Source organism: Crocuta crocuta, unplaced genomic scaffold (genome assembly GCF_008692635.1).
Source record: "Crocuta crocuta isolate KB4526 unplaced genomic scaffold, BGI_CrCroc_1.0 scaffold62, whole genome shotgun sequence".
Taxonomy (NCBI): domain Eukaryota; kingdom Metazoa; phylum Chordata; class Mammalia; order Carnivora; family Hyaenidae; genus Crocuta; species Crocuta crocuta.
Window position 1 is genome coordinate 7383271 of NW_027529173.1, and position 27908 is coordinate 7411178.

Sequence of the window (27908 nt, forward strand, 5' to 3'; positions counted from 1 at the left end):
TTTATTTTTAATTTGTCTATTTATTTATTTTGAGAGAGTGGGCAATAGTGGTGGGGGAAGCAGACAGAGAGAGAGTAGAGAGAGAGAATCCCAAGTGGACTCCATACTTACTGATGTGGGGCTCGATCTCACAACCATGATATTGTGACTTGAGCTGAAATCATTGGGTGCTTAACCTACTGAGCACCCAGGTGCCCTGAAAATCATTAGTTTTTAAAAAATAATATATTCTTGTTTTTGTTTTCTTTAAGAATAACAATTTCCTTCTTAAAAAAATATGAGACCCATTTTCTCATGCTAATCACCTCAAAGAAGAATGGGTGAGGTTCAGAATCACTTACAACAAAATGACTGTGAATATCCTCTCTATCACATTCTACTAAATATAAAATGAAGAACTTAAGATACCTGTTTTTGTTGAGGTATTTTTCCCCTTTTCCTTGACTGTATGGTGGTATAAACTCAATATGGAGCCCTAATTCCTGGTTGAAACATTTAAATAATAGAAGTTCAGGGTCTATAGCAGCAGTTTTTAGACATTTTAGAACATTTTTTTAGGTTTTATTATTTTTTTCTCAGCCTGCCAATTGTTCCTCAACACTTGTTATTAACTTTAAGTTAATGATTCAATTGATATGTGCTCACCTGTTCTGGAGATTAGCAAGGTAAGCATATTCTTTTCAGTGATGGCACATTTTTATTAGCATATACTACAAATAGCTTCCACAGATAATTGGTGTTGATAGTGCCTATTGCTAGAAAAATGGATTAAAACCAACTACTCTGAAATTAAAATTGCAATGTAACCAGTAAGTCTATACATCAGATATGGTCACTGTTTTCTGGGATTGAAATTGGTATCTGGCATTATTTTGAAAGTATTATAAAAAACACTTTGCTTAAAATTTATATAACTTAGAGATTTTATCAAGATGCTTCTATGGCTGTGTTTGCATACTGATAATGCTTTTTTGGAAAGCATTATTCCAGCAAAAATGATGGCCTTCATAGTCCATTTGCTGCCATATTGTAGAAAATTCAGAACTTTTACAAAGGCAGACTTCTTGAAGGCCTTCCTTCATCCTACCTCCAAATAAATGTAAAGTGATCCCAATCTATTCAGTGGAGACTCTTGATAAGCAATTTTATTTCCATAAAAAGCCATTAGTTCTTCCCAGTTGATTGTCAAAACAAGTATTACTCCTTCGAATAAAATCCTTTAAAAAATTCATTCTTGATACTTGCTATAGATTGGACTCAGAAATTTCTGCTGTCCAACCTCAAAGTGACAATGCCAAAAAATAATTGTGATAATGTTGTGTAGAACATGGCTTGATAAGCTTGAAATCCATCATTTATGTTCTAAATTTAACCCCCAACCAAAGACGGACTTGGTCCTTTTGTTTTAGTCCCTTATCGAGTTGCTTTAATAATATGTGAAATCACCATTATGTCTTTAGCCTATATTGAAAGACATTTTAATAATCATACAGAACTCCTTATTGTAACAAAAAAGCTATGTTTTTAGAGATTCCTTTAGTACCAACAGAAATCCCTCTCAGTACTGTTTATCATGGTTTGTTATCCTGTGGACACTATCAGTCCTTTAACTGTCATGATTTATTTTCTGTCCTTAGGATGCACAAGTTAAATGCATGAGCATATTTCACAATGATGCACATTTTTATGTTATTTACTTCTTTGTGCTAATACATAACTTTATTGTTAGCTTATCTGTAAATTATAATGGCCTCTGTTAGTACTTTTATTTTTTTTATTTTTGATATTACATGTATTTGTTAGATCACAGAAATCAGTGAAATAAGCTACAGTCCCTTTGATTCTTAGAGTAATTTTATAGATGCAGCTATACATGTTTATAAATTTTGGGGCACCTAGTAGCTCTGTTGGTTTTGTGCCAGACTTTGGCTCAGGTCATGATCTCCCAGTGCAGGAGTTCGAGCCCCACATCAGGCTCACTGCTGTCACCCTGTCAGCACAGACCCCACCTTAGATCCTCTGTTCCCCTTTCTTTTCTCCACTCCTGCTTGCACTCTCCCAAAAATAATAAACATTAAAAAGTGTTTATTAATTTTTTTATAAAATTTATTTAGAGAGAGAGGGTGCACACAAGTGGGGCAGGGGAAGAGAGAGAGGAAGAGAGAAAAAAATCCCAGGCAGGCTCCACACTGTCAGTGCCGAGACCAAGTTTGGGCTTGAACTGATAAACCCTAAAATCAGGACCTGAGCCGAAATTAAGATCAGATGCTTAACTGACTGAGCCCCTCAGGTAGCACCAAGGGAGCTATAAATTTGATCAACTTCTCTAAAACTGTGGTATAATGCGTACGTTCATTCCAAGTTTTATATTACTTTTTATGATCAGGGAAATTGGGTATCTAGGAGTATACATGTTTTCCTAATGATTTTTCAGTTTGAGGGATGTTTTTATTAAATTGACTTACTCTCAACAAAAGAAATCTTTAGATGTCTCATGAGGAAATGACATTTTATTTTATTTTATTTTATTTTATTTTATTTTTTTACAAGTAGTTTATTGTCAAATTAGTTTCCACATAACACTCAGTGCTCATCCCCACAAGTGTCCTCCTCCATGCCCATCCCCCCCTCCCCCCACATCCATCACTCCTCAGTTTTTGTCAGCANAGGAAATGACATTTTAAACTTAATGTTTGAAGAGTAAAATGAAATGATTCATCATAAAAATCATTTTTATTATATTTAGCTCCATGATTAAATTTAGTTTTCTCTATGTATGCATAAAATGATTATTATATATTATTACTTAAAAGCAAGATTTTTATTTTCTTTTTTTAAGATTTTTATTTTCTAAATAAGGAATTGATTAGTCATTTTCTGTATCTATCTATCTATCTATCTATCTATATTTGTTAGTAAAGCTAATAAATTAAAATATGGGGATGACATGAATTGATTACTTTAGACTTGAGCTTATATTAGAAATAAGTATCTGCCCTTTATATACTACTATGACTGTCTTTATTTTGAAATCATTACTAATAATCTATGTGCATTCTTTTTATACAGAATAGCTACAGTGCTAGATTCTTTTATGTTTTATCATCCATCTTTTTTCTCTCTACTTCTTCCTTCTTCTCATTGTCTTTTAAGTTAAAGAGCTAAAAATTTAGATAAGAACATTTATCTTATTTCCTGCAAACTAGACTCTGTTGGTCATGACAGGAAAGCAGATTACATATTATGGTGTGAAAAATATTAACTAATAGGGGCTCTAGAGGACAGGCTCTTAATTCATCCAGAGGGTAATTCAAAGAGTAAATAAAAGAGTAGGGCTTTGGCTGTCACATACAAAGTGAACTCCATCTGAGTCATCTCAGCAGCAAGAGTACTGAGTGAGATCTTGAAGCTAAGAAATGTTTATTAAGGGTTATGTGTAAAGATGAGGCTTGGAAAGATGGACAAGATAAGGGCTGAGATAGTAAAAAGTTTGGCCTATCTTACCAAGGAAATGGGTTTATCCTGTATACATAGGAGACTACATGATCATGTTTTATTTATTATTTTTTAAATGTATTTATTTATTTCTGAGACAGAGAGAGAAAGGCAGAGTGAGCAGGGGAGGGGCAGAGAGAGAGGGAGACACAGAATCTGAAACAGGCTGCAAGCTCTGAGCTGGCTGTCAGCACAGAGCCCGACGTGGGGCTTAAACCCACGAAACATGAGATCATGACCTGAGCTGAAGTCGGACGCTTAACAGACTGAGCCACCCAGGCACCCCTACATGATCAGGTTTTAGAAGGAAAATTCTGGTAGCAATGTTATCACAAATAGATGTAAACTGGGAACAGAGGAGATACGGTAGACTAATTACGGTATTATGATATGAACAATCATAAAACACCAACAAAGTAAGAAAATGAGGGAATCAGGAGAGAATATTGTAGCAGAAAGTGGAATTAATTTGATTTCAGAGAAGATTAGTTCCAGAGGATGGTAAAATCCAGTTTACATCTATGGATCTGGGAGACTTACCTGGTGCAAAAGAGAGATTCACTAGACATCAAGAGGTCAAGTAACTCTTGGGATAGTTTATTCTATGTTCTATTTAAAGTATGCTGGGGTAATAAAAGGGTCTTGGTGAAATGGTTGCTGTATAAGAGTAATTAGTATGAATGGTGGGGAAAGATAATAGATTCCATGAATTTCAAATCATAAGAGATACTCTGTTCTGGGTCTGCAGGAATGATGATTTGAATGGAAAGCCAAGAGATTTCTATAAAAACTATAGAACAAATACTGGTTAGGAGAATGAGCAACCTCTTTACAGAAATGTAGTAGGGAAAATGACAGTGACTTGGAAAGAAAAAAGATAATTCATTTATTTTAAACAAAGGTTCATTGTGCCCAGCAAAAAGTTTTAGAAATAATGTGAGATATGGAAAATCAGTTTAGGAGACAGAAAGCAGAAATAAACATGGGATAGTGATAACCAGAAAGGATAGAGACTAGAAACTTAAGTTTCTAACATGAACTTTGGATATGTGGGCAAGTTCTTTGCCTCAAAGGATTACAGAATGATAACAAATGACTTGTGTCCAGAAAATAAAAATAATTTATGTATATAAATAATAAGTAACAAACAATGCAATTCAAGAGGAAAGAGACCTAAATAGGCTTTTAACAAATAGATACTCACAAATCACAAACAAACATATAAATATATGTACATTATCTTTACTCACCAGAAAAATAAATATTTAAATCTCAATAGAGATCACTACACACCCATCAGAATTATTAAGACAATTAAAAATCCTAAGCTTTGCAAAGAGGAAACAACTGGATTGTTTATAGATCGCATTTGGGAGAATAAATGGGTTCAGCCACTTTCGGAAACTGTTTCGTAATATATTCTCTGTATGTATGTGAGTCCTGGGTTTTTCACTAATTTTGTGACATGAGGCAGAGTTATTAATATTTTACACATCTGTGTTCCATTTATAAAATGGAATGAAATAAGGGCGCCTGAGTGGCTCAGTCTGTTAAGTGTTCGACTTCAGATCAAGTCATGATCTCACAGTTCGTGGGTTTGAGCCCCGCGTCGGGCTCTGTGGGGACGGCTAGCTCAGAGCCTGGAGCCTGTCTTCAGATTCTGTGTCTCCCTCTTTCTCTGACCCTTCCCTGCTCATGCTGTCTCTCTCTCTCTCAAAAATAAATAAAAACATTTTAAAAAATTTAAAAATTGAATTAAATAAATTAATGTATGAAAATAGGAGCACATGTACCCCAATGTTCATAGCAGCACTCTCCACAATAGCTAAAACATGGAAAGAGCCTAAGTGTCCATCAACAGATGAATGGATCAAGAAGATGTGGTTTATCTATACCATGGAATACTACATGGCAATGAGAAACAATGAAATCTGGCCATGTGTAGCAACATGGATGGACCTTGAGGGTGTTATGCTGAGCGAAATAAGTCAGGCAGAGAAGGACAAATATCATATGTTTGCACGTATAGGAGGATTAGGAGGAACTTGACGGAGGAACAAGGGGGAGAAGAAGGGCGGAAATGGTGGGGGAAAGGGAGAGAAGCAAACCATGAGAGACTCTTGAATGCTGACAAAAACTGAGGACTGATGGATGTGGGGGGAGGGGGGGATGGGCATGGAGGAGGACACTTGTGGGGATGAGCACTGAGTGTTATGTGGAAACTAATTTGACAATAAACTATTAAATAAAAAAAAAAAAAGAAAATTGCTTAGAAGTATGCCCAGTATGAGTGTTTCGTTGACATTATCTAAGATTAGTTCTAATATGTGTTGTGTTTGAATTTAAAAAGTAAATTTTAATCTTTTGTTATAAAAGAACTATGCATTTATTAAATAAAACTAATAAAAGCAACTTAAAAATGAAGAGAAAAAATTAAAAGTTGCAATAGTTATAGAAGAACCACTATTAATATATAAATGGAAGCACGATTAAAATTTCCCTCTTGATTCAGATGTATATTTTTGACCTTTTTGTAATTAAACTTGATATATCATGTGACACCTTATTGTTTTTAAGTTTATTTGTTATTTTATTTTGAGAGAGAGAGAGAGAAAGCATTAGCAAGTGAGGGTCAGAGAGAGAAGAGAGAGCGAGAATCCCAAGCAGGCTCCACACCAACAGCACAGAGCCCCACTGAGGGGCCTGATCTGATGAACCATGAGATCATGACCTGAGCCAGTTGGATTCTCAAGTGACTGAGCCACCCAGGTGCCCCAAACTTTCATTTTGAACACCTTGTTTTATACTTAAACTAATACCATTGAATGTTTGTGTTTCTATATACTATGGAATATTGCTATTAATGGCTGTATAACTTATTAATTGCAGATAACATAATTTAGTTGAAACAATGTTAATGTTTAGTGTGTTTCCAATGATTTATTTTGTTTTTATATATAACACCTTGGGGAACGTCTTTATGAACCATGGCTTCTCCTGGTTGCTCTTTAATCCAAGTATCCTTTTTTTCTCACAGTGTATTGTTTTGTTTTACAGGTGAATCAGATTTCACAGTTTTTTCTGTACCATAAATATATTTCTTTTTTTAAAGTTTATTTATTTAAAAAAAAAAAAAAGATCAGGAGACGAGCAGAGAAGGATAAAGGTGATCCCAGGCTGGCACCATGCTGTCTGCGGGGAGCCTGATTTGGGGTTCAGTCTAATGAACCATGGGATCATGACAGGAGCCTAAATTAAGAGTCAGATGCTTAACTGACTGAGCCACCCAGGGACCCCTATATTATAAACATGTTTATAAATCAGGAACAATTTATGATTATAATTAGAATGATTTTCCTAAAACCTAAAAATTTTTTTTGAATAAATTTGTCAATTTAAACAATTAAATAATTAATTTGAGATGATTGTTTTATTTTTAAAGAAATATTATGAAAAAAATATATTCAGGTGGTATTCATTGGCAAAAAGTGATATGCTAAAAAAAAATAAGTATATGTTCGGTATTGTGCCCGTTTTGGACCAACTGTGGTCTTTCCTCCCCAGAATACTTTATACTCTAGCTATAATAATATCCTAAATTACCTTAAATAAACATTTAAGAATGCCAACAAAATCACCATTGACGCTCGTTAGCTCAGGCACAGGATAAGAAAGATACCTGGAAAATATAAATTCTAGACATGTTGTTAGACTTGATGCAGATTTTTCCAAGTACCCTTCTTTATTGTGGCTGAAAACTTGGACAACGTGGTGTTACTAAAGTACCAGTCCACATATCTCTACACTTAACACCCTTAGAGAACCATATGCCTATATTACCTTCTCTTCTTCCAATCTTGCTTGCTCCTCTACAATTATAAGAATTCTACTAAGTTATGCATTGTAGATATGGTGATTAAGTCTTATGTAGCATAGAGTATGTTAAATCTATCCATAAAGCATGAGTTTAATCAAGTGTTTACTCCTCAGCAATGTCAAAAGTTCTTTTAGAGAGGGAAAATATGGTGTGTGTGTGTTTTCCTTACATTCCAACTATTATGGGCTCTTTCCGTACTCTGTATCTGCCATTTAACTGTAACCAGAAACAGCTAATAATGACAATTTCAGTGTAAACAGTAGCCAGTTAAAAATGGGAGGGAGATTTTTGAATTCTCTGTGATTCTGAAATTTGGATTTTAAATGTTCTGTAAATTTACTTCCTTTACTAGTTGTAGAGCTCCCAAAAGTCTGGTGGAGAGGTGTGAACAGTTGGCTAGGGATGTGACTTTCTACACTGAGCTTCAGTTTTTATTTAACATCTTTTCGGCTGCTTCTCCCTTCTTTGCATTTACCTCTTTAACCTTTAACCACACTTACTGAAGTCATCTATTTTCTTGAAATTCTTTATGCAATGTACCATGGGTTTGTGCCTGTGCAATTTTCTTTTTTGTCTAAAGAGTGGGGACAAAGCCCATTGTCAGTGCTCAATAAATGTTTCATCAATGTCATTACTTAATATTCATTTAATTAATATTCATTATAGATCAATTCATAATTGTCATCATAGTAATGATAGGCAAAAAAGAATCTATTTTTTTCCATACTTTGGAAATCTAACTCAGACTCAATTTTATGGTATTATTCATAGAAGATAGCTGCTTTTTATTTATTTATTTTTTAAAATATGTAGAATTAAATTCTGAATATTTCCAATATTTTTGCAAATGGTTTTCTGATTCAATCCCAATGAGAAAAACATTTAAGCACTAAAGATCTATAATGTTTATAAAATACGTGTACATCTTTTTGGGTTAGACATAGTCTTCATGTACTTATATTTTAAAGGAACATAGTACACAAAATGGAAAAAGGGCTCTGCATCACTAAATGATGATTCCATTTAGTAAGTAGCAGTATAAAACAATAAGTTTTATATGCCACAATGAAAGCAGACTTAGAAATTCCTATAGCTAATATCTTTAAAAAGTTGACAGAGGTAGTTTGCAGATTTGTCCCAGAGTTTCTTAGTAGCCTTATGAGAAAAAGGGGAAATATAAGCTTGACAATCTTCACAACATAAAACCAAACCATTCACTTAGCGGAAATGCTTTTTATTGTTATTGTTGTTACTGAGATCTGAGATTAATTTCTTCCATATGAAATTGTATCGGGCAGGGACTACGCCTCAACAATATTGCTGCAATCATTTAGTAGAGTGTGTTTCCTTTGGTTTTGCTTTTTTATAACAACTGTCAATGCAGAGTGATGGCTTAAGGCCAAAGTGCATTTTAGTATAAAGAAGTCTACCTGTTGCCAAAATAAAATAGTCATAATTCTGCCATAAGAAAAAAGAAACAGGCATAGTAGTTAAAAGTAAGATGAATGTCATACATGAAGATTTATTGTATCAAACGGAAGAAAATGTTAATAGCAATCGTTTTACATGATCAAGAATACTAAAGAAAACATTTACTTTATAATATACTGATTTAAAAGGAAAAGCTAAAATGTTGAAAAAAAAAAAAAAAAGAGGTAGAGAAAACATAATACCTTAACAGAAACTAAAATATATCAGTGTGCACATAGGGAAAAATCAACATTGAGGACAATTGAATCAGTAATTTGAAGGAGAGGATTAAGAAAATTTCCTTTAGTTCAAAGGAAAATGGCAACAAGGTGCTATCCCTAAATGAAAAATTAAAATATTTTCTTAATGTCTAAGTGTGCTGAAGAAAATAAAATTGAACTAAAGAACCTACATTTCTTCAAGTTCATTCATCCACTTAATGCAATTTCCAGATAGTTTTTTTTTCTTCTCTTGGCAAAATGATTCCACAGTTTGCCTGGAAGAATAAATATGCACAAAAACATACATTCTGAGAAAGAATAGTAATAAGAAAAGACTAGTTTTAACAAACGTTTAGAATATGCTTATTAAAGTCACAGTGATCAAAATAATGTAACAGTGACTCGAGAAGATGTAAGGACCTGGTAGAAAGTCTAAAACATACTAAATGACATGTCATAATGCAACATATGATGAAGGTCTCATATTAAATCTTCAGGGGGATGGCAGGGATCAGTAATTTTGAGATGGCTGCATACGTATGGGACACTAAATTAAGATAAATTCTACTTTATACCTGTTCCAAAATAAATCAAACATGGATTAAAGGTTTATTTTTTACCTGTAAAATACCTTTTTTTTTCCATTTTTTCTTAAAATGGAAATATTAAAGAAAATGTTGACAGACTTTGCCAACTAAAAATTTCTTTAAAAAAAAAAGTAAAGACGAAGGCTCACAAATCAAGGCACACGTAAACATTTTAACCAAAAAAAAAAAAATCCTTGTTTTAGAGAATTAATGCAAATACCTAAACAATAATGTAAAACTTAATTCTCATAAATAATTAAGAAAATCAATTAAAACAAAAGCCAGAGATATACCTTTTCTATCCAGTGAGACAGTATCACCACAAAGTGTGGCATAAATAAGTACTCCCAAATATGTGAACTCTCAATTGGTATATCTGCTTGTGCCCTCCCAAGGAAGTTTGGGGTTAGGGCAGGGCAAATATCCAGAACTGATTGCATTACAGTAGAAATAAATACTTTATATCATTTCTGTCTTCTCACTTTTAAATTTTGAGTGCAATAAAAATCACATCCCTTCACCACTAGACATTGAAGGATAAATTCCACCTTGCAAAGGTAACCTGTGGTTTCAATGATTCCAGATGAAGTGGTGGTGATCATAAAGTATTTATATGCATGCTTTTCTCTGTTTTACTATTAAATATAACTTGTCTGTTCTCAGCTTTCGACTTGAAATCTGAGTAAGAATTGAGTCTTTTAAAACTCAGTCTATACACCACTTTCATGCACAGTGCAATGACTTTTTACTCAATTTTGCCTTTTTTCATTAGTTCGCTCTATGTTTCCTCTTTTTGTAGAGCAAAGATTGTTTAGTTCTTTTGAGACTGCCATATACACTCCTTGCCTTCCAGTCTAGATGCTTAGATCTATCATTTCAAATTCTCTTAATAATAATCACAGGAGCTTTTGGCCAATTTGGATTCATTTGCCAAAGGAAACCTAAATACTGGAGAAATACAGCTCTCCATTCCATTCTATTTCCTACAATGTTACTACTTTTTCATCCCAACCTCAAATATTCTTGAATTCTTCCATTTGGTTACTATTACTCCAACATCCTTGAGTCATCCCTCCAGTTTCTTTCATTCTAGCATTTTCTGCCTCTCTTTCTCCCCATTTTGCTCCTGTCATGCCATATGCCACAGTATGTAAGAATATAATGACTCACTAATTTACAATGGAAAAACTCAAATAAGGTGTAATCTAATATACTTAGGATAGGTAGCACTTGACAGCACCGTGATCTGCGTGGTGGAACTTCTTTGTTTCTATTCTCAGTGATATGTCTGCCTTTGAGCCCATCTAGAGGGATAGCTGAGCTGTTCTTTCTGCTGTTTTCCATCTTTGTATGTGGATGTAGTCTTTCTCTGCTTCTTAATGTAACCATAAGTCTGTGCATTTGTGAAGATATACTCACTGTGTCAAATTTCCCTCCTCCTTCTACCTCAACCCACATTATTCTAATTTCTGACTGTAAAATAGGTGGAAAACTACTTCTGCTGTTCGTCCCAAATCCAGGGGGATTCTTTTTGATTGGATTCCCAAGGAGCAGAGCGTGAATCAGGGATTTTGCTGTTTGTGAGAGAGAGAGGAATGTTTCCTTATAAAATTATCTGTAAGAGGGGGAGGAAGCAGGGCAGGAAGTGGGCTTTGAGCAAGGAAGAGGTCATAGGGAGAGGTTAAGCCTTGGCCTCAACTTTGGCATCTTTGTCATAAAAGTATACCACACGATTGTTCTTAACTTAAGATAAGGGGGTTGGCTTTTTCTAACCTGCATCAGTCTTTAATTAGCTGTGACTTCCTGCAGGATAGAAGGTGCTTGCACCCTGGAAAGCCTGCTCCTAAAGTAAAGAATAATTCTTCAGAAAATGGTCAGTTGGGAATTCTCAGCATTCAACACTCAGAGCATCTGGGGCTAGGTACTCTGACCAGGTGACAAAGGGTCTGCTTTGGGCTACCAGCATCATCTACTGGATCCCCCTTTTCAAAATTCCTCATTTTTTAATCTCCTGCAGCATTGACAGTATTTAAAGTGCTCTTTTCTCATACTGCAGCACTTATCTAACCCACTTCTATTTGTTTTTCCTCTCCCCTCTGAACGATACTTTATCTATATTGCTAACTTCCTAGTCCTACTTCTATTCTTAAATATGTATGTTTCCATTTTTAACCATATTCTCATGTCATTATGCTGTCTATAGATTATCTCATCCCATGTCTCATGACTACCACTACCACTTTTGAATACAGCTGGGTAAGCTGCTTCTCCCTGAGCCCTCAAGTTCCAAATCCTCCACTTCAGCTTGCGACTTTCCCCTTGATGTCCCTCCGAGGTCTCAGTATCCACACACCAGGAACTGAACTGAAAATCTCTCTTTGGGGGCTCTTCCATGTGCTCACTGACCACTGCTGCCAGCACTCTTACCAGTCACAGGAAAAGGATGAATGTCTTTGTCTCTGGTACCTAACTGAATGCAACAACTAGTAGATGGTCAAGAAATAGTTGCTGAATTAACGAAAAACAATCAGTTGTCTCTCTTTATCCCCATTAGTTGCCACTTTCTCCTGAATTAAGAAGAGAATATATCAGACAGTGACATAAATATCAAATGAAAAATTAAAAGGAATATGTGACAGGGATGTTTCTTTTTTTTTTAAATCATGTGTAACACATGATAATTAAATTTTATTGTTACAGGGTAATACACTCAAGCTTAAAGTATGTGATGATGAGGTAATCTTAGGGGATATCAAATGAGCAGTGTTTAGTTGCTAGAGTGGCACAGGAGATATTTTATAATTATTACTAAATTTGAAAAAACCCTGTGATTGTTATGTTGTTGTAGTTATATCAAATATCCAATAGATGGTACTGTGAAATGACTAATATTTAAAATAAAGTAGTATTACAGGTAGAAAGCTGAGAGGGAGTATTTCAGAATTCTGAGGAGAATCAACACCTTTTTCTATGGCTATCAAATTATATTTAAAATCTGATTTTTTAAATACAGCTTAGGCAATACAGTAGTCCATGTAAAATATCACAAATATTCATTCTTAGTGTAGCTCTGAAAATATTGATGTTTACTACTAAATGGAACTTTAAAATGATGTATATTCTATTAGTAGGATATTTTTTGTTTGTGGTGATTATTACCCTTAGTTAATGTTACTCAAACCATAGCTTTTTCAGCAAGAAATTAGACCAGCATGTATTGGTCACTGAAATTCAACAGAAAATTTTATGTTAAGAATAACGCAAGCCTCTCTGAGATAATCTCCCTTCTTGTTTAGGAAGAACAAGTTCATTATTTCTTTCATACTTTGGCCTCTAACAAAACCAGTCTAATATCTGAATGGAACATTATACCATTTTGTCGTCAATATAGCATACCTTGAGAACATTTAAAATATATATAAGCTTATGGAATTAATTCTTTTTCTTAAAAAAGCAATCATTTAAAAACTGGTTAGAGTTTGTTCCTGAAGAGCATGTAAACAGTAGCAATTTGTAAATGGCCTTAATTGTCTTTGTGCTAGTCAGTATTTCCATTTTAAGTGGTGCTTATCTACGTGTAAGAATGAATGCCAAGTATTGATTATCAGAACTAAGTTTTATAAAACCTATTTCTAAGGCTAAAAATGTCTGAGGAATTATGTCATAACATAGGAAGCTTCAAAATCTGGGTGTATGTTAATTTAAATATTACAGGTAGCTTTTAAAAATTTTTGCAACTGTTGTTGATATTGTTGAGTATTAGTCAGTATTCCTCTCTATTAGGGTTATTTATTTGTTACTGGATTTAGTTATCTTTTATTTCATATGACAGTATGCCAGGTACTTGAGAAACCAACATAAATAGTTTTAGGAACCATGTTTTTTCACGAATCCGCAGCTTCATAAAGGAGATACAGCATATGCCCCTTGGTTTGTTTATGCATTTAGTATTTTTCCATGTTTTGTATAATCTGAATATGTTATATTATGTGTATCCTCTTAAAAAGAATATAGTCCTAAGTGCATATGAATTTTCTGCTTAAAGAAAATATGCTATTGAAATACCTTATTGAACTAGCTTAAGTAATTGAGGTTATTTACTTTATTAAAAAAAACAAAAATAATTAGTGCTTTGGTAAGTCTAGACTTTCCTATTATCTCCTAAGCCATATAAAAACAAATATGCCACATTTGTAATAGGAAAGTGTTAGATGAACAACTATTTTCCTGGATACTTCAACTTAAAAATAATTTCTACCCACTATTATGTAATGATTCACCTTTATGTATTCATCAGGAAATAAAGGGGCCTTAAGAATCCTACTCGGGTCCTTTAAGATTTTCTTTGCATTGCATATTATGTTCTTTTCAGAAACACTGCCACACACTGATTCATTTACTCAGATTTCTTAGCATACTGCATGTATATAACATCACATGGCCAAGTTCCTACTTGAGCTAAATGGGTTTAAATATCAACCGTGCATGCAGATCTAAAGTGATAGTCTCTTAATAGATGTCAGATACTCTTTATTGCTGCCCTCTTTTATTTCAGTAACATTTTAATTAATTCACACTGATTGAATAAATGTACATTGAGACTTGTTTCCTAATGAGGGCGCATTTAGAGGAAAGGTTTTGCATCATTCTGATATCCTGTGGGTAATTATATTCTAATTATATGGTCGGGGGAAAAGAGTCTATAACTCAGTACTGATATTGTTCGTTGGACCCAATTAATTACATGCATATAATGAAAGTTCATGATAAGGTTGACTGGCAGTCAATGTAAAATTTTAACTCAATTGAATCTTAGTCTAATGTGAATGCAGAATTGGACTTTAACCTGGTTAAAAATGCTTTGGTGTTAGATCAGTGGATATTTAGAGAGGCAAAGGATAAGAACAAATTTCATTATAACTTATTTGTTTTTAAATTTGAGGATTTTCTCCCAAGATTGATGTAAAAGAAAACTTAGCAGCCTAATGCTTTAATTCTAAATTTTATTACCCGTATTCTTCACTACCTGTAGTGATTTTTCTGTATTTTAGAAAGCCAGTGTGATACATTTTGAGAACGGGATCATGTTGAGAAAAAGAATACGCATACAGCAAGTATTTTTGATGAATTTTGTTTACATAAAATTTAGTAGATATTCATCTATTATATTAGGTGTGGTTTCTTGAGGGTGCATTATAAAAAGTTTGTTTATTTTGAGAGAGAGAGAGAATAAACCAGCAGGGGAGGGGCAGAGAGAAGGGTACAAAAGACCTCAGCAGGCTCTTTGCTGACAGCAGAAATCCTGATGCCGGACTCAAACTCACCAATCGCAAGATCATGACCCGAGCCAAATTCCAATGCTTAACCGACTGAGCCACCCAGGTATTCCCTTGAGGGTGCTTTTTTATTTAAAACTACACTCAGATACCTGTCCCCAAAATCACAAACATAATCATGCATACATATACATACACATAAATAGCTATCTATTAATTATCTTTATGCAAAGTAAGAGTTCTCAAGAATTATTTGACACAAATAAATAATAAGACACATGCATTTTATTTTGGAATGTATTTTGTAACTGGCTGAATCTGCTGGTTAAGGATTTTTCAGTACTTCAAACAAAAACTAAAAGCTATGCTCTAAATATCAGCTCCTACCCCTCCTTTACTCAATTTCATTGTTTTCTTGGAATGTAAGGACATTCATTTCTGAAACGGTAGGTGTAGTTATGATGCCCATGGTACATTTGAGGATTGAGGAAAATAGCAAGGAGGACTTTGTTTTTCTTTTATTTTTCTTAGCCTCTTCTGCCTCCCTCTCCTTTTTCTCTATTGCTTTCTCTTTTTGATCTCTTTTTCCCCTCCTGCATCTTTCCTTCTTCCTCTCTACTGAAATAGCCCTAACATTGATGTTTCATTTAAAAAACATCTGTTGGTTCACATATACTTATGAGCAAACAAAAACAGTTTCAGATGAAGAAAGTATGATTAGTCCTTTTTTGGTAAGCTACGGACAGGCAGCGGAAACTGAGGGAATAATTTAGTTCTCAGGTTAATAATAGTTATCATTTATTGGAAACTTAAATTTATTAGATGTCCTTTTAATTCTAAAGGTACCTGTAGTTAATCATGCCCACTGGACATGTGAGGAAATGAAACAGATTTAAAAAGTCACACAACATGCAAGTGGCACAAGCAATACCCGCCCTATCCAAATTCCATGTCCTAAACCCTTTTTTGATGTTCACGCTTAAGTCCCCAACAACTGGTGAGGCCCAAATTCAATTAGGGGCCTGATTCATTCTAGATCAGCATTTCAAAAAGGAATGGGGGGAAAAAGCCATTAGTAAAGTAGAGGAGAAATTCATTGAAGAGAGAAGAAAACAGAATATATCAGAGAGTGGGGCATATGTAATAAGTGGTCTTTGTGAAATTATTTCACAAGTATGTAAATATACACATATTCTTACTGTGGATCAGAGATAAAAAAGAAACTGAAGAACCCATCCTTCTTCAACCATCTGGGCTTCTGATGATTTTATGAGACCTGGCCAAGTTACAATACTATTTCAAATGGTTTCATTGCGCTAGCTAATCAGGAGGGCAAGACAGTAACAGTAACATTGGTAAGGGTTTAGTTCTTGCTGGTTGGGTTTATATATAGAAATCTATGTTCAGAATAATTTGGGTATCTCTATAGAGATATGTTTTTAATATTCTTATTTAAAACATTTAGTGCTCCTTAAGTTTCGAAATATCCACTCATTAGGTATATATTCCCTGAAGGTTCAGGTTGTTTCCTTTCTAGACACAAACATGCATACATACTGAGGGAGCCATGAAGTACGGAGCCTTCCAATTCCATCTGTGCAGTGTCTCCTGAGCAAAACTCTGCAAATATGAGTAAATGATCACACTTACAAGAGTAAGAATAAATATTTTTATGAGCAATTAAAATGATAAAAGTAATGAAGTTATCTCATTTAAAAATATTTTTACCATTAAATTCATGTTGTTGCAAGCTTCAAAATTTGGCTCCAGTTGAGTAGTGGTTAGTCAAGAGGTTTTGAATAAGATTTTAATATGTGTATCTTCTAAAAATTTTTATTTCTGGTAGTTGAATTTTAATTATATATGTCAAAGTGCTTATGGAAAAAAAACAAATTAATGATCCTTCTAATTGACATACTTCCCATGCACTGAAATAATTATTGTTTATAAAAATTATTTATAGTATAGAAATTATTTTGGTCAACTTCCTTTTTTTGTATTGTGTTTAACTGTGTAAGTCTACTCACTTAGGGACCTGCAATATCATAAAAGGTTAAACAAATTATGAATCTGGAATGTGACAATAAAATTTAGAAAAGTCATATGTATTTAGTTTCTATGTGGTAGAGATGCCCTTGATACATTTTACCATCAGATAACTTCCCTTTAAGGCTGAGACACTGTACCATTTTAGGAAGTCAGTTGTCCTTTTCCCAGACTTGCTTTTTAGTCTCTCACTTCTTTTATGGTGCCAGAGATATCCACTTGTATATAAGGAAAGCAGCTATTTAAAATAGTTTTATTTAAGGGTGCCTGGGTGACTCAGTCAGTTAAGTGTCTTACTCTTCATCTCAGCTCAGGTCATGATCTCATGGTTTGTGAGCAGAGCCTGCTTTGGATTCTCTCTCTGTCTCTGTCTCTGTTTCTCTCTCTCTCTCTCTCTCTCTCTCTCTCTCTCTCTCTCTCTCCCCTTCCCCTTTGTCCCTCAAAATAAATAAATAAACATTTTAAAAAATACAAAAAGGAAATTGTTTTATTTGGCCACCTTAATTTACCACCATGCTAGAAGTTATTGTGTTAAATTAATCTATATTGATATTCAAGCCATGTTTCAGGCAGAACATATATATTGTGGTCTCTAAATATCCTCCAGTGTTCAATGTTTTAAAATAATATGGTTTTCAAATCACTTAAAAATAGAGACATGACTAGAAACAAACTTAGAACAAAATTCTTACTGAATTGTTGTTTGAAAAAATGGAGCCTGGGACAGAGAAGCACTATATTTGAATCTATCAGCACCTTTATTTTCTTAGGCTAATATTGTTTCTCAGTCTGAGAAGTGAAGTATCTTGGCTTACAGGGAGGATTAAATGAGACAATAAACATAAAAATGATTTTTCAAAAATATGAACATTCCTATATAGGTACAGCATAGAATTCTGTCAATTTTACTTTAGTCCTAAAATAACTGATGACCCTTTTAATGTGAGTACTATTCTTATTATATTTTTAACTCAAACCTCTATCTTATGACAATTTGGATTAAATTGTCAATTTAAAATGATTACATGTGAGAAACTATGAAGACGAGAGATCTCTATACTTTAGAATAATAGAATTTTTAAAAATTCTTTGATATTAGATTGAACTTAATAAGTGCCCTGAAGACAAATGCATCTTTTAAACTAATTATCTGCACTGTGTATTCTATTTAATATTAAAATGATACTGATTAAATAAAATCAATCACATTCCTCTGTAGTCACACCCCACATTTGATTAAATACAAATATACAGTTCCTGTATTAATTCTGATTAAAAATATATTACATTTAGAATTATACAGTCATGATAATTTTCAAAAAGTAAAACATTTACTCCACCCATCCTTGATATTTAGAAATTATATACAGAGGAGTATAATTGAAGTATTAAAATATATGAATTTGTCCTCTAAAAAGTTTCTTGTTTGCATTTTATCTGGATGCCATAGTTTTCTTGTTGTAAATCAAGAGTAAGCCTTTGATAGGCATGTTAGTTTAATATACACTCTTTGCCTACACACCTTGATTACAAGTGAGCTAATACAGACATCGTTTCATCACTCTTATTATTGGAAAGAATTTTTAGTGTTGCTGTCAGAAGTTTGAGTGTTGCTAGAGACAATTCGCTGAGCTGGTGGCTTTGTCTCTTACACATTCATGATTTCTTTCACTGCTGCACTCTCAATTTTGCTTGATCCTGTTACTTATTCTTAGTCAACTTCTTGCCTAATCTCAGAGAGGCAGTGACAAACTTTCTACTATTTCCTTACTTTCTTCATGTCACTACTTCTCTGCCAACATCACTCACCCTCAGTAGATGACCCATATCCCCACTACCTTAAGAAAAAGAAGCCTGCAAACATGAATATCCATAAATTACCAATTCTCCACCCAAGTGGTAGCAAAGTGCCAGCCAGGGGATAATTTCATTCTAATTTGTCTTTTGGGGAGAGAGTGCCTTAAAATAGGTTTTCATAATCCAAGTTGGCATAATTTTTGATTTTGTTACATTGACCCACATGAATCCAATATAGCCCCAGCCTCCATTATTATTTTTCCATCATACAAGCAGCAATATATATTTTATTATGTTGAATCTTTTACATATAAATTGCAGGTAGTATGACACTACATCTCTAAATATGTCAGCAGGCATCTTCTAACATTAAGGACAATTTTTTAATACAATTTCCATACTATTATATCACACCTAGGAATATTAACAATATTTCCATAATATTAGTCACTAACCTGTCTGTATTCAAATGCTTAAATATATCACAAAAATGTCTTACAGTTTTTCTTGGTTTGTTTGTTTGTTTGTTTTTGTGATTGAGGTGGGAGGGACAGTACCCATTTGAGATTTTTTCATTGCACTTGCTGTTATTCTAAACCATTTTGACAACTACAATCTTTTCACTTGGCTTTCCATTGCCTTGCTCTGTACAGACATGTGAGGTGAGCATAGATTCTTCCCAAGATAGAAGGCATCTGCGACTCATGTCCTGGAGACTGTTTGACGGGCATCCTAATTTTTGCTTGAGAGTCTCTGGGACTTTCCTGGGCCCATGGCATCAGAGTGGATAAGGAATCACAGGATAAGGTACTTAATCTGGATTGGAGGGAGAGCAAACATTTACACATTATAATAAAGATGGAAGAATTACAGTCATGTCTTAAAATGTTTATCCAAATCTAAGCTTGAACTAAGAGCTGAGAAAGAAAAAATAGGAAAGCTGACAAAAAAAATTTGAGGTGACCTAGATTGAAGTTAGCACATTTTCCCCACCACTCATTATATCAGGTTTTATATAGACTGATTGGACTGAAAAGTCAAGAATATTACTGAAATCAGAAAGCTTTCAATGGAAGTTCTATTAAATCTGTTTTCAGTGCATCTAAGAAATGGCAAATACTTCCATAAAGTATTCCTGTTCATGGGCTAGTTAACCCAAGTTCATCCTTTCAGACTTCATGACTTCTTTTGATGAAAAATCTGCAGCTGAAATATTTATTACTTACATGACAAAAATATCGTCTAAATAGAGTTGTATTCCTGGCCACTTCAAATCTCTCTGTGTCTTCTTTAGATCCCTTCTTCTTCTGACCCTTTTGCATGCTCTGGATCCTTCTAGTTCTCTATCTCTATGCTGAGTAACTGGAAGTCACCTCTGCTTCATTAACCTCAGATGTAGCTATTTATTCTTCTGTTTCTTGATGCCTTCTTGTACTTACACTGCATAAGGGAGTAAACTAATATCGGTGTTCTCAGATTTTTCAGATCCATCTTGGATATCCATTTAGAGTCGCTTTCACATAGCCCAATCCTGCGGGTAAACTGGCATATAATGACCGCTCCCTCATTTTCAGAGACACACAAATGTCTAAGACCTCCTAGCTTCACATCCAGCTTTCATACTTAGTCTCACCACACACACTCCACCATTAGAAAACTTTATCTAGTATTGTGTGTGTGATTTGTCAACAATTCCTCCAAATTTGTCCTGAGTTCCATAGGACATAGACTTTTAGAATTTGGTAACTTTTTTTCTGTTTTCTTTTTTTTTTTTTTTTTGGCCAGAAAAAAAAGCTTCCCACTATGACTCAGAAAAGGAGGGGTGGTGAATAATTGAAGATGCATGGTCGTGAAGACCAACTTCACTGTGTTTAATGTTATCTTTTTCTTTTTTTAAAATTACTCTCAAGTAAAATTTTTCTACTTATTGAATAATATTTTCATTTTTTACTGGTGCTAATGGAATTTTTTCTCTTATTTCCAGAAAAATCCCAAAATAAAATCAACACCATAAGCTATGTCTCCATGAAACAGATACTGAGTAATTTTAGCAAGGAATGAGAGTTGGACTGGAAAATGGAAAAGTAGGCCGGGTAAATGGGCAACTAAAAAAAAATAGTAGGAATGGTTTATGAAGGATAACAAAACTTGGAGATGAGTTCTTATTAAAAAATATGAATGTAATAGATCAGTACTGTTTCAGAGAGATCTGTGAAGCAAGCCAACAATATTGACCAATCTCCTTTGGGTGGATGAAGTTGCATTTTGGATAAGTAATACACAACCTAACCCACTGTACATTACAGCATTCCTTATTTTGTGACAAAATATTTATTCATTTATGTAATGGAATTAAGCAGAAAAATATGACAAGGAAATGCATTTTGTATTTATTCATTTATTTCACAGGAGAATAGTGGTATAAGAACCTTCATTGGCATTTGTTTTCAGTTTGACTTTTGTGTTTTTTAGCTTTAATATGAACTTCTCTTTTTCAGCAGACTCTGTCCACTTCAGGAGTTTCAGTCCCTGAGGTGCGTAAGCAAAAAAAGGTTTTCACACTTGGCCATTATAGGTCATTATAGATCTTTCCATTGTTATAATGAATATTTGGGGGTATCTCAATGACCTACTAACATCAATCTGTTAGTTCATTTTGTCTCATATTCTGATATTTAGAATTGAGCATCTTTGTTTTTTTAAGTTTATTATTATTTTTTTAAAATTTATTGTGTGAGAGAGAGAGCAGCTGGAGGAGGGTCAGAGAGAGGAAGAGACAGAAACTCAAGCAGGCTCTGCCCCATTAGCACAGAGCCTGATACAGGGCTCAAACTCACAAACCATGAGATCATGACTCAAGCCAAAAATCAAGAGTCAGAACCTTAACTGACTGAGCCACAGAGGTTCCCCTGGGAGATTTATATTTTCATGATGAGATATGCTTGAAAATGTTTCAATCTGCTTTTGTGACAAACATTAGGAAAGCAAAAAGTTATGTGAAACAAAGCACACGAAGAAAAATAAAAGTTGTTTTGCAGAGTTTTGACCTGTGTATAAGAATAGCATCATTCCTGTTTGTCAAGTCAAAATGTAAATACCTTACAGAAAGCTCAATCAAAGCTCTATACCATTAAAATGTAGTTTTCAGTGATAGTTGATTGAGAAACTCTTGCTCACTTTGAAGTGCCCATCATTTTTAAAAGAGTACATCTGCATTAATCACTTAGCATATGACAGTATCTAGAAAGTCATTGGAATAAAATACAGTCACAGAAAAAGTGACTTTTATTTTGAAAATAAACATAAGTATTGTCACACCATTTATTTTCATTAAAGTGTTAGCTTATCTTTGTATTAATAAAGAAAGCCTCCACATTTTTCTGTGACCCTATTCTATTCAATTGTTTTTATCTTTTTTTAAATGTTTGTTTATTTTGAGAGGGACACACAGACAGAGTGAGGGCAGAGAGACGGGGAGACAGAGAATCACAAGCAGGCTCTGTGCTGTCAGTGCAAAGCATGACATAGGGCTCGATCCCACAGACTGTGAGATCATGAACTGAGCTGAAGCCAAGAGCCAGATGCTCAACTGACTGAACCATGTAAGTGCCCCTCATTTATTTTTATTTTTAATGGATATGCTCAGATGGTATTGTTTCTCCTAAAATTATAATTTGAATCAGCTCCTTTGGGAAAAATATTATTTGTAGTATAAGAATACTATATAAGAATATGAATTTATTGAGAGGAAAGCATAACTGTACAAAAATGTAGTAACCTCTCTCCCTTCTCCCCCCAAAAACGTTTTCCAATTAGTGTAGACTGCTTCATGAAACTTTTAAAACTTTCATTTTGTAATCAGAGATATACTTAAAATCTGGAAATATGCTTGAAACAATAATGTTTCCAATCTAAGAGAAATATTAAATTAATTTTGTATTCTTTAAGTCAGTTGATACCATTATTATCATCATTATTATAAAAGAAATGATGAATCACACACTCAACTGACAAAGCTTCTTGGAAAGTTTATCAGTTTAATTATTTAAGTGTAAGAGAGATGATTTTGTATATTCAGGTGTTTCAGTTTATTTTTGCCCCGGAATATAAGCACTATATTTGAGATTTAAAATTTTTTCTTTGGACTTGATAATCTCCATAGGTCTCCCATATTCAACTGTATAATCTGTATCATATGAATAGAAATAATAGACCAAAATTTCACTTTTCAGTAAAGTTATTAAAAGTCTTCCTGGAAAGATATATTGGTTTATATTAACTTAGACTTTTCACCATCCTCTGAAATCATCATATGAGGTTTTTTTTTTTTTTTCCAACTCTGTTGTTACAAAAATTTTCTTAAGTCCATATGTGGATATATTCACGTGTGAGTGTGTGAACACACACACACATACGCGCACACACATGAATTCCTTTGTTCTACTATCAAGAACAATTGATTGTTAGGTAATTGTTAGGTTAATATATATGTGGAACAAATATGGAAAGACATAGACATACCTTAAACATTTAATGTGAAATATGTAAATGTATATTATTGGCTACACTTTTGACGTAGATTTAAGGACTTTTCTATGAGGACATATCTGTTGTTTAGAAGTTGTATATAGCCTTTCTTGCATATCTTACAGTCTTATCACCTTCAGTTATCAATTGTTTTGAAGCATAAGTAAAGCATTCCTTAGTTAATGAAAAGATATTCATTTATTTATGAAAATAATTGTCTTTAATTATTTTCAATTTTTGAAGTATAACAAAAACATGCATCTATAAAACAATTTAAGTGTAAAATAACTCTTAATATTTTTTAAAGTTTATTCTGAGAGAGAGAGCACAAGCAGGGGAGGGGCAGAGAGAGAGGGAGAGGGATAATCCTAAGTAAGCTCCATGCTGTCAGTGCAGAGCCTGACATGGGGCTTGATCTCATGACCATGAGATCGTGACCTGAGCCAAAATCAAGTTGGTCACATAACTGACTGAGCCACTCAGGCAGCCCAATAATTCTCAATTTTTATTAATTTTCAAAGTTTTTACAGTTATTGTGTCCAAACCCAACTGGATCACTCCTACACACGCGCGCACACACACACACACCACATCTTATTGTGTCCTTCCGAAGCATGAGAGTTATTTTCACAGAAACAACTTATTTTACACTCATAATTTAATGGTTTGAGTAATAATTAAATCACATAGTTATAATAACAAGATAACAAATTCTACTTGAAGCTGGCATAAACAGATGGGGGCCATCGTAGTAAGTACTATGTGGAGCATTTAACTCAGCTGGTTGAAAGACATGATGAATATGAACAAGCAAGAGCACTACCTCCTTGCTTTTAACCTTTGGCTCAACGTGTCCATGATGATGGTTACAGAGGGAATGGAGAGTGAATGAATGAGGTGTGTATGCACACATATGGTTTTATAAAGTCACAACCATATACAGACAAATAGCCCAAAGCAAAAGATTTTGGCATAGGCCTACTCATTCCTAAATTTCATTCCTTCCCATCAGGATTTCTTAAACAGAAATCTTGTAAGCGGTTTACACCCAATATGAAATTACCCTAAGAGAAAATAGTCACATGGTATGAGATGTGTGAAAAAAAAGACTTGTGGACCAAGCTGCAAATTGTGTCTCTGGGTTTAGCTGGTGAGTAGCACTTCCAGGTGCCTTAAGGCTAGCTTCCATTCTGTCGAATTTTTTGTCTCCCATCTGCTCCAAAAAGACCCCACCTGGATCCTGGCACCACTTATCCCCAGAAATGGGGACACAACAGACACGTAAAGTACACAAATTCAATGAAGTATTTCTTCACAACACCCATCTTGCACTACTATGATCTAAGCAGCATAAGGGTTTTAAGTTAAATGACAAAATATGGCAATATACTTTTTTGTAGTTTAAAAATTCTGCCATTTGCTAAGTGCCTATTTTATGCTGGTATCTTTATCTACATTTTCTCAATTTATCATCACACATTCATTTTATAAATGAACCCAGTGGTAGCTTAGAGATAGCAAATAACTTGCCCAAGTCTGCATGGCAAATAAGGTACAAATCTGGGATTCGTCCTCCAAGCCCATACGTAGGACTTTGCCCCCAGTAGTTTTTGTTTTATAATAAGTCCTTACTTAATTAAATTAAAAAAGATGAAAATCTTTATAATACATCAATTATTATATTTATGTTTAAAGCTTTCTAATCTATTTTCTTTTTAAATCAAGTGCACTTTGCTTCCCAGCCATAATAAATTATGCTGCAACTTCCAAGGATTCCTGGTAGATTTAGAGCCTTTGCTTTTTCCGAGTGAATTTGTTTCTCCCGGCAGGAAACAACTCCAATTTCACAATAAGGTCACAATAATTAAAAGGGCAGCTTTGCAGCTGTCAGCCTTGCTTTCATGGAGCCCATAACCCTTCTAAATGCCAATGAATTTGGTGGCACATCTGCTTCCACAAGCTCAAAATTGTATGTTGGGAATATCTAAGTATTATCTTGGGTTCAAATTCCAGAGTTCCTGGGAAATTCCTGGGGCCTAGCCCCAGTGGCAGAAAGGGCTAAGTCTCCACTCAGGCAAGTGGTTCTGTAACAGAAAAAGCAAGTTCCAGGACTAGCTAGAAGGATGCTGTTGCACCAGTGCACCAGCCCACCCTGTTGTGGCTTTGTACCAATGGAGGTGCTTTGCTGCTGCCTGTCCCTCATGCTGAGATTGGACAAAAAGAAGAAAGCCCTTTGCTCGAGGTAATCATCACTTGCTGCTTGTAGTTTGTGAGTGATCGATAACAGCAGGCTCAAGTATTGTGGTAAACATCCCTTTTGTGAATTTTTTTTTAGAGCACAGGTTTAAAGGGATGTCTTTTTATTTCATTTATTTCATCTTTCTGTTTTCTGTGAATGGTCCTTTCGGCTTTTCTTCTCGGTTAATTATGGTAATTATCCGTTTTGGCATTCTATTACAATGTATCCCCCAGTTAAGATCTGTTGTACTACTTAGCGAGTCTGAGGATCACAAAACACTGAATTCTATATTCAAAATGTCTGCATAGGAAACACAAATGGCTGATACTTGAAAATGCTGAAATATCAATAACTATATTTTATTTTTCGTAGTCATATTTTCTATATTTTAGGGGGGATAGAGTAGCTCCTTTCAGTGTTTGAATAATTTCTATTGATTAGATCAGTAAATTTCCAACTCTTTTTATATCTGGGATAATTTATCTGGCAGAACAAAATTTGTCCTGATTATAATAAGGTAATTTATTTTGTGGTTTAAAGCCCAAAAATGTAAAAAAAAAAAAAAAACAAAAACAAAAAAAGCAGAAGGTGAAGTGTTGACCACTGCCCCTATTATCAGAGAGCAATTTTATCCTGAATAATGATGCAAAATAAGGTTGGTGAGTTCTTGAAACTCTTCAATAATTTCAACACCGGGAGTAATTCTCTTAAATATCACAATAAAGATCTGCCATTCAGAGTTAATTAACCCCCAAAACTGGCTAATGGAATTTTTGTGGACAGCAGATCTTTCAAAGATGCAATTGCTCTCCCTTCCTGTCCCTAATATAAAATATGAAAGAAGTAAAGATTTTCTTAGTGGAAAGAAGAAAAAGTATCCAACTATCCTTCTATGAGCTTATGCTGCTTAAATAAAGTATAGTGGGTATTTCATTGAGACTGCTCTACAATTTGGAAATAAAAATAAAACAAATGAGTACAATAGAATGATAACTCTGGGAGAAAAGTAAATACTTACAGGTTTCTCCTGTTTATAATTCTCAGCCTTGATTAATTCCACACATTCTACCTACTTGGCATATTTCCCACAACCAGAGAAACCTCTTGGTTTTTTTGGGGTGTGTGTGTGTGTGTGTGTGTGTGTGTGTGTGTTTGAAAAAATGTTTACTGTTAGCATTATCTAGATTATATAATAAGATTCACATATAGGTGGATGTACTGAGACTTTTTTTTATTAACTTCTATACCTCTTATAATTTTAGATTTCAAAAATAAAATCTTAGTTGAACACTCAGTGTAGGATTTACAGTTTTGTTTTTATATCTTACAAAGGTTACTATAAAACATTTGCTTCATCTACTCCAGTTTACTCAGAAAGATGACTTCCTGGAGAGACCTGAAGATGCTTAACTGCTTTTGACTAGTTGGAGAGTCTCAGCAGAGGAATTTTCCCACCTATGTGCACTGCTAAGACTAAAATGAAGTTAATGGATAATTTGGTGGTTGTTTACGGACATACACTTACATGTCTCAAATTTCCATCATTACATATATAAATAGTTTGGTTGCAAATATCCAGTTCCAGTATGACTAACCAACTTAAATTTTATTTAATTCTTGTAACCTAAACATTTTAGGAATTAAATGCCAAATAACAATTGTTGGATTATATCTCAGAATATAAGGTATGATAAAATAAAAGGTATATAAGATAAGGTATATCTTCTACACTGCAGATTTTTATAAAGTATTTGATAGAATATTGCATATTTTATATATCTGCATGCAATTATCCAGAAAGAGATTGTTTTCATACTTACCCCCAGTATTATATTTTTGAACTCCTAATATAAGCTATGAATTTTCAAATGTAATCACTGAGACTTCCTTATTTAATATACTTAATGTAACTAAGTATAATTTTTCATACACATATACACTTGGAAACCTAACAAACACTTTGCGTAATACTAATAATAATGAGTGCCATCCTGAGAGAGCCATACTTTCTTATTTGTAATAACTTTCATTTATTGAGCATGTATTCTAATCCAAGCACAATGTTACGAATTTCTGTGTTTTCCATTAAATTTTGCACAACTCTGAGAAATAGGTATTGCTATCTCCATTTTGAATGAGTTAAGTGCTCCAGGGTTATATAACATTTAAGTAACAGAAATGGGATTCAGCTCAGGCTTTCTGACTCCAAACCTCATCCTATAATCCACTCTTTCTATGCATTATACTCTTAACTCTCTAGGGACAAAATTGTAATTTGTAAATTTAGAAAAAATGATCTATCTTTAAAAAAAATCAATATTTTTGCCAGAAATTATGCTTATGTGAAAGTACATCATTTTCCAAAGAATATGA

General features: G+C 33.9%; 1 protein-coding gene across 1 annotated transcript in view; it reads left to right on the forward strand.

Annotated features, from left to right (window-relative positions):
• The window catches only part of DGKB (diacylglycerol kinase beta), a 688394-nt gene that overhangs the window by 219202 nt on the left and 441284 nt on the right, over nucleotides 1–27908 (forward strand). Inside the window, exon 13 of the mRNA XM_077757671.1 lies at nucleotides 21271–21303. Within this exon, the coding sequence (XP_077613797.1) occupies nucleotides 21271–21303 (33 nt within the window). The remainder of the gene's footprint in view (nucleotides 1–21270; nucleotides 21304–27908) is intronic.